Raw genomic sequence first — 8,852 nt, 5'->3', positions numbered from 1 at the left:
CACAAAGTTAAAATCATCCACCTTCAGATTTTCCTTAACATTTAAGAACATATTTTTGTTGAGATTCCAAAAAACCTAACAGTATAGTCCTTTCTGATTTGTTTCTCATCATTCAGCTTCTTCGTGGCTTATATATATATATATATATATTATAAATATATTTTTTAACCTTTATTTAACTAGGCAAGTCAGTTAAGAACAAATTCTATTTTCAATGACGGCCTAGGAACAGTGGGTTAACTGCCTGTTCAGGGGCAGAACGACAGATTTGTACCTTGTCAGCTCGGGGGTTTGAACTTGCATACATGTAAGGAATGGGGAACAAAGCCTAGATTTACAGATGAAATCATAGGAATGTTTATAATCATATATATATATTTTAAAAAACTGACAAACAATGATAGGACAGATGGCAACTCCAAATAAGTACAACAAAAAACAAAAAGTCCTTCCCCATGCCACAGGATCCAGGAAGACTTCTACTGGGGTCATTGTCACGGCTACACACTTCCACGGTTACGCTCTCGATCAGTGTGGGATAGAGATGCATCCACAGACATGGCATCTTCACTGCTCAATAACAACTGTCCACAGATCAGTGCTGTCTGGGATAAAAATTAATCGACCGTCCACACCTCATGGCGTCATCCATTTGAGATTTCTGCATCAGAAATTGCTGTGGACGGAGGATTCTGAGAAGGAGCATGATGGACGTTGACGGCGCTGTGTTGGAAATGAAGCTTATACAACGGAGGGCCTCTCACGAGACCCTTATTATAACACACATACATCCTTCCACACACACACACACACTCTTTTTACACACACTCATTACACATGCAAACACAGTCTAGCACACTCACACCCAAACGAGGACAAGCACTAACACCGTCAATAAATGAACAAAAATACATTATACAAATTATGCTTATCATGTGCAACACAAATAACACACACACGCGGGAGCGCGCACACACACACACACCAAGTCGGTGCACCACATCTCAACTACCTAATAGTGTCACATAACAAGGTTCTGTCCAGTAACTTGATGCAGACAGTTGACACTTGTGGTGAGAAGATAGTGAAGGGTTCCTATGAAGTTCTGCCTTTTTGTTCTTCTAGCGGTACTGCTCCCCTGACGTCGTCCTCTGTTGGCCGTTGTCCTCCGTTGGCCGTTTGTCCTCTGTTGGCCGTTGTCCTCCGTTGGCCGTTGTCCTCCGTTGGCCGTTGTCCTCCGTTGGCCGTTGTCCTTCGTTGGCCGTTGTCCTCTGTTGGCCGTTGTCCTCCGTTGGCCGTTGTCTACCTCGTCGTTTCCATGGGGTCTTCTTTGAAGTTCTCACACTGCTCCATCACCTTCCTGAAAGAGAGAGAGGGAGGCTTCAGCATTTTCATTTCATTCACCAGGGTTGGGCTCCATTCCATTCAATTTCAAGTCAATACATACATTAGGGGGGATTATGGCAGTCCTCAATTTATGAACAACAAATAGAATTTGTTCCCGCTCAGCCCAGTCAAAACTGTTCGCTGCTCTGGCCCCCCAATGGTGGAACAAACTCCCTCACGACGCCAGGACAGCGGAGTCAATCACCACCTTCCGGAGACACCTGAAACCCCACCTCTTCAAGGAATACCTAGGATAGGATAAGTAATCCTTCTCACCACCCCCCCCCTTAATGATTTAGATGCACTATTGTAAAGTGGCTGCTCCACTGGATGTCAGAAGGTGAATTCACCAATTTGTAAGTCGCTCTGGATAAGAGCGTCTGCTAAATGACTTAAATGTAAATGTAAATGTCATTGCTTGGAATGAAAGCAAATGCAATGTAATAGACCCCAAATTGATCAACAACCCCTCCATAAATATCGCATTGGTTCTAAAAGTATGATGGGTTAATAGGTGAGTCCATACCGCGCCATGTCCTTGGTCTCTTCATGTGATGTCTGGAGCTCCAGCACCTTCTCCAGGAGAACAATGCCTCCTTCTTTTATCAGCAGAGGGCAGTACTTACTCGCTGAGGGAAGAGAGGAAGAAAATGAGTGAGAAAAACATTTCTCGAAAGCAGACATATTTCCCTGATGAGTGACAAAGTGTGAGAACTGGGCTGTATTCTCTTAAAATCAATACTCCAAAAGTCAGTCCACACTTATTTTATTAATAATCTAACAATATAAAGAAAGACCTGACCCCAGGCCAGAGGTCTCTCAAATTGATTCAGTGAGGCAAAGATGGATCCCACCACTGACACCAATAAGCAAGTTTACCCAGCAACTTGCTTAGTGGGATCAGTCTTTGTATCAATACTCACGGTAGACCGACACCAGGTTGAAGAGTGCCCACGTGGCCCAGTGCTGACTGACTGGGGCGATGCTCTGGGGCAGCAGGCGCAAGATGGGTTCAAAGGATCTGAACAGAAAAAAGGGAGGGAGAAAGCCAGGTAAATGTTAATTCAGAAAAATAATTCAGAAAAGTGAAATCCACTCGCACATCTTGTAGTTGGAATCAGGGTGATATTTGTAACCTTAACAGCGGCGGCTTGCCTATACAGGCATTGTATTGAGATTGTGATAAAGAAAGTAACTATATTAAAAATACATAGTGCCTTCAGAAAGTGTTCATACCTCTTGACTTATTCCTCATTTTCGTGTTACATCCTAAAATCAAAATGGATTAAATATAATTTTCTATAATGGAAAAATCGATTAAATATAATATATATTTACATAAGTATTCACACTCCTGAGTCAACACTTTGTAGAAGCACCTTTGGCAGCGATTACAGCTGTAAGTCTTTCTGGGTAAGTCTAAAGGCATCAGCATGCTTCAGTTCATCTGGTGCCTAGTCGAAAGAGTGTGCTCACATACTTCCTTAAAATAGAAAAAGCGGCAATAGTACCGTTTGTCCATTTCGAAATGCCGTAGCCAGTATACACTTCGTCCAAACTCAATAAATCTATCATACGTTTTTACGTTTTGCCGGGGAGATCTTAGTCACACAATGTTATATCTAACTAAGATGTTTGGTGCAGTATTTCAGCTTTTCATAATTCCACTGACATTATGTGGTATTGCATGTAGGCCAGTGACAACAAGTCTATATTTAATCCATTTAAAATCAGATTGTAACACAACAAAATGTGGAAAAAGTAAATGGGCGTGAATACTTTCAGAAGGCACTGTATAGATTGTATAATTGATGGATTATGTTTTAAATTTGGTAAATGTGCACATTATCCTTTTTCAAAATTATTAAAGATTCTGTGGTATGATGAAACCAAGATAGAAATCTTTGGCCTGAATGCCAAGCGACATGTCTGGAGGAAACCTGGCACCATCCCTACGGTGAAGCATGGTGGTGGCAGCATCATCATGCTGCAGGGATGTTTTTCAGCAGCAAGGACTGGCAGACTTGTCAGGATCGAGGGAAAGATGAACAGAGAAAAGTAGAGCGAGATCCTTAATGGAAAGCTGCTCCAGGACCTCAGACGGGTCTAAGTTTCAACTTCCAACAGGCTTCGGGACATGTCTCTAAATGTCCTTGAGTGGCCCAGCCATAGCCCAGACCTGAAACCGATCGAAAAGAATGACCTGAAAATAGATGTGCACCGACGCTCCCTACCCAACCTAACAGAGCTTGAGAGGATCTTCAGAGAATAATGGGAGAAACTCCCCAAATAAAGGTGTGACAAGCTTGAAGCTTCATACCCAAGGCTAAAGAAATGTGTCTTGACCCCTAAGAGCCTCACAAACTTTTACAGATGCACAATTGAGAGCTGTATCACCGCCTGGTACGGCAACTGCACTGCCCGCAACCGCAGGGCTCTTCAGAGGCTAGCGTGGTCTGCCCAACGCATCACCAGGAGCACACTGCCTGCCCTCCAGGACACCTACAGCACCCGATGTCACAGGAAGGCCAAAAAGATCATCAAGGACATCAACCACCCAAGCCACTGCCTGTTCACCCCGCTACCATCTAGAAGGAGATGTCAATACAGGTTCATCAAAGCTGGGACAGAGACTGAAAAACAGCTTCTATCAGACTGTTAAATAGCCATCACTACCCGGCTACCACCCGGTTAATCAACCCTGCACCGTCGAGGCTGCTGCCCTATATACATAGACATGGTATCACTGATCAATGTTTACATACTGCTTTTCTCATTTCATATGTACAGTTGAAGTTGAAAGTTTACATAAACCTTAGCCAAATACATTTAAACCCAGTTTTTCACAATTCCTGACATGTAATCCTAGTACAAATTCCCTGTCTCAGGTCAGTTAGGATCACTACTTTATTTTAGGAATGTGAAATATCAGAATAATAGTAGAGAGAATTATTTATTTCAGCTTTCATTGCTTTCATTTCTTTCATCACATTCCCAGTGGGTCAGAAGTTTACATACACTCAATTAGTATTTGGTAGCATTGCCTTGAAATTGTTTAACTTGGGTCAAACGTTTCGGGTAGCCTTCCACAAGCTTCCCACAATAAGTTGGGTGAATTTTGGCCCATTCCTCCTGACAAAGCTGGTGTAATGTCATGTTTGTAGGCCTCCTTGCTCACACACACTTTTTCAGTTCTGCCCACAAATTTGCTATAGGATTGAGGTCAGGGCTTTGTGATGGCCACTCCAATACCTTGCCTTTATTGTGGTTATGCCATTTTGTCATAACTTTGGAAGTATGCTTGGGGTCATTGTCCATTTGGAAGACCCATTTGCGACCAAGCTATAACTGATGTCTTGAGATGTTGCTTCAATATATCCACATCATTTTCCTACCATCTATTTTGTGAAGTGCACAAGTCCCTCCTGCAGCAAAGCACCCCCACAACATGAAGCTGCCACCCCCATGCTTCACGGTTGGGATGGTGTTCTTCTGCTTGCAAGCCTCCCCCTTTTTCCTCCAAACATAATGATGGTCATATGGCCAAAAAGTTTGATTTTTGTTTCATCAGACCAGAGGACAGTTCTCCAAAAAGTACGATCTTTGTCTCCATGTGCAGTTGCAAACCTTAGTCTGGCTTTTTTATGGCGGTTTTGGAGCAGTGGCTTCTTCCTTGCTGAGCGGCCTTTCAGGTTATGTCGATATAGGACTCGTTTTACTGAGGATATAGATACTTTTGTACCTGTTTTCTGGATTTTTCCAAGCTGTTTAAAGGCACAGTCAACTTAGTGTATGTAAACATCTGACACACTGGAATTGTGATACAGCGAATTATAAGTGAAATAATCTGTTTGTAAACAACTGTTGGAAAAATGACTTGTGAAACTAGGGGGCACTATTTTCAATTTTGGAGAAATAAAGTTCCAAAGTAAACAGACTATTTTGTCAGGACAAGATGCTAGAATATGCATATAATTGACATTTTAGGATAGAAAACACTCTACAGTTTCCAAAACTGTAAAAATATTGTCTGTGAGTATAACAGAACTGATATTGCAGGCGAAAGCCTGAGAAAAATCCAATCAGGAAGGGACTCTTATTTAGAAGGCTCTGCGTTCCTATGCGTGAATGGGATATCAACCAGATTCCTTTTTCTATGGCTTGTGTCTAGTGTCACAAGACATAGTTCAGGCTTTTATTTTGAAAAATTAGCGTGAACGACAACATTGCGTCAGTGGTCAGCTGGTGGCTCTCAGAGTGATTTGTGCGTAATAGACAAAGGCGGCCATTGTGGCTCTCGCTCCTACTGGGAAGCCAACTGTCCCGGTTGATATATTATCGAACAGATATTTGAAAAACACCTTGAGGATTGATTATAAAAAACATTTGCCATGTTTCTGTCGATATTATGGATCTAATTTGGAATTTTTTTCGGCATGGTCGTGACCGCAGTTTCCGGTGGATTTCTCAACCAAAAATGAATTACAAACGGAGGTATTTCGGCTATAAAAGTCTTTATGGGACAAAATGAACATTTGCTGTCTAAAAGGGCCCGGTCTTCCGGGAAGTCATCAAATAAAGTATCTTGGACATTTGGTTGCCATTTTATACATTTTTTACTTTTTGGACATTTTTCAGCTGTACTGGAAAATTCCACCAGATGGAAACTGGCTGCTTATTGCAAATGGACAAAATATCACCAAATGGACATGGCCGTTTCTTATAAATGGAAAAGACTTTGAAGACGAAACTCGGTGAGCACAGGTTTGGCCAAATGTACTTTTAGCCCAGAAACGTTGAGGCCTTGACGAGATGGCGTCGAGGCCTCAATGCTGTTTGAGTTAATGCCCATTTTCTGGGATTAAACATCAAAAATGGGAATACAGCGCTAATTTGACCACTTCACATCAAGTACATAATCCTACGGTGTAAGGAAAAATAGAACCAGACATTTATCTATTGTAATTTACGTGAAATCGTACAATGTCCGTTTGATGATGGTTAAACAAATGTGTTTTTCCCCCAAAAAGTTATAGATCCAGTTGCGGCGTGTTAAGGCCAATCCGTTAAGGTGGGTTTCGGGGGTCTACATTATTTCTGTGATTTTCTGTGCTCACACACACACACACGTAGTCAATGTGGTCGGTAGTGAGAGGTGAGTTATGTGGCTCTAGAAGGTTCTCAGGCCGAGAAAAATCCTTGTCCATTTGCAATAACTTCACTTCATTTTGAACATTGTGAAAATAACGACATAAGAAAAGTCCCAGAATCACATGAGTAGGTACATTGAAACCGCCACGGACCATAGAGACGGACCCTAATGTTTGTCCGTCAGGGACTCCGTAGCAACGGCCGGAAAAAGTTAATTTTCAGCACTAATTAAGGTCGCTGCTCGGACTCCGAATGACCTATCGAGCCAAAACTCGGGGTCGCATAAGCTAGGTCTACACATAATGTCAGATCTGGACCCGCAGCTAGAACGTAACTACATGTAGAATTTTTTAAAATGGTTTTAACAGAAGACGCTGTGAATTTTGATCGTTGGCTTCTAAACGAGTTGGAAAACGTGGGTTTGGTGTCAGTATGTATCAGTTTGGTGTCAGAATGATATCTTATTGACTGATGGACGCTGACTAGATGGCTGACCTTTGTCCATTTCCAATAAGCTTAAACAGTGATAAAACATCACCAAATGGACAGGCTGAAAACAACAGCAGTGTTGGCAAATGGCATCACCGTAGTCTCTAGGCCGTGCCGAGTTCAACGAAGTGCCCCATTTGACCGTAGCTCGCTCGGTCTGACCGCCGCGACCTCGCAAAAAGTCTTTCATATCGAACCTTCATAAGGTGAGAGACCCAATCCTTTTGTTACTCAGTCTTCCCGCTCTTTCATTCAAACCCAACCCTCTTTCTTTGTGTAACCAGCCGTCATATCGGTTTCGTCCACTAGGGATGTTTTCTTTTATGACATTAGTAATCAATGTATGATCCATCCTGTGTATATGTAATTCTGTGTGATTATTTAGGCATTTAGCAAATAAATAATTAAACAAAATGTTGTATTGCTGATTCAACTTGTTAGACAGGATTTGTGAAGATTTTACAAATTTTACGACGTTCAGATGAGACTCAATGAGGTGACAATTAATAATCGACTGCTATTGATATAAAAGATTACCAGGTCTTTAAGAGTTTATTCGGAAGACAACAGCTCTATAAACATTCTTCCGTGGTGCCCCGACTTCCTAGTTAATTACATTTACATGATTATTTCAATCAGGTAATATTAATTACAGAGAATTAATTTGATAAAATAGCAAGTCATATCATTAAATCCATAGTAAAGACACAACACGAGTTTCTCCCTAAAGATAGCATGGGTTTAAAGGTTATTTATGCTCTAACTCTGCTTCAGTGCAAGTCATTTTCAAAATTCCTTTTGCCACATGTTCAGGGTCACCTGTACCTCTACAGATATCAACACGAAAAGATTGAATGGTTCCCGTCATATCCTAAAGGGGAAATGTGAAATTTACCATCAAATAGGGCTGTTATCCCAAAATGGAGAGGCTTAAATCATCAAGAGAAACAAACGGCATCACCATAGTCTCTAGGCCGTGCCAAGTTCAACAAGACGCCCCACTTGAACGTAGCTCGCTTGGTATGACCGCAGCGACCGTTCAAATAAGTAGGCCCAAAATTAAGCCTGACCTAAATTTGAGGTGGTTTTCGGTGACAGCTGCAGAACCGTTGAGGCTAGAAACACAATTCAAACACAGGAACGTTCTTAAGGTCCTCCCGATCTGTGCAAGTTTAACATTGACTGTGTGGAATTAACCCTTAACAGTGAAAACAGGGTGTTTTCTTCTAACAGTTTACAATGACATCTCTCCCCATTGTAATACATTGCCTGCTTTCCTAACTACAACCTGATTGCCATATCACACTGTCTTTGATGACAATCAACCAGGCCACTATGAGAACTACCTATGTTGATTCTAAGCTTCCTGGAGCAACCGGAAGTGGTTTAATTGACCCTAAAAGTGGTTTTGATTTCACAACCTGCAGTTAGTGGAGAAACACTGCATTCAACCCTCTATAAATCAGTCAGTTCTTAATTAACTTAAATATTGAAACATCTGATTCTGTAAAAGCCTGCCCCAATGACGATATGTGTTTACTTTCAGCTTCCTGTGACAACCGGAAGTGCCTTAAATTGGTGTCATAGGAGCTGTTTCGAAGGGTTAAAAAGGTCACATCTTTCAAAAAATGTCATATGTGTGATTAGACAACCTTCATGAACTGGTACATATTAGATTATGCGTTTTTTTTGTTTCCCTTTTTGGAATACTTTCAAGTTCCATCTAGGTAGTGCTATGTATCCATGTATAGTCTGAATTTAATATATTTCCATTATGGTTGGGGGGCATATAAAGAGCCGCATATGTGAAGAGCAGCTAGCTGTCT

General features: G+C 41.6%; 1 protein-coding gene across 3 annotated transcripts in view; it reads right to left on the bottom strand.

Moving 5' to 3' along the window:
• Positions 1-341: 341 nt before the first annotated feature.
• The window catches only part of LOC135544734 (protein zer-1 homolog), a 50,575-nt gene continuing 42,064 nt past the window's right edge, over positions 342-8,852 (bottom strand). For 2 of the 3 annotated variants that reach the window (XM_064972597.1, XM_064972598.1), the window contains exons 14-16: positions 2,310-2,407; positions 1,913-2,015; positions 342-1,360 (exon numbers count right to left, since the gene is read on the bottom strand). In XM_064972597.1, coding sequence (XP_064828669.1) covers positions 1,303-1,360; positions 1,913-2,015; positions 2,310-2,407 — 259 coding nt within the window. In that variant the 3' untranslated portion in view covers positions 342-1,302. Of the gene's footprint in view, positions 1,361-1,912; positions 2,016-2,309; positions 2,408-8,852 lie in introns of those variants that run through there. The other variant, XM_064972599.1, reaches the window with a different exon arrangement.

This window comes from Oncorhynchus masou, chromosome 8 (genome assembly GCF_036934945.1).
Source record: "Oncorhynchus masou masou isolate Uvic2021 chromosome 8, UVic_Omas_1.1, whole genome shotgun sequence".
In the NCBI taxonomy this organism is placed as follows: domain Eukaryota; kingdom Metazoa; phylum Chordata; class Actinopteri; order Salmoniformes; family Salmonidae; genus Oncorhynchus; species Oncorhynchus masou.
This window is presented reverse-complemented; position numbering and strand designations above follow the sequence as displayed.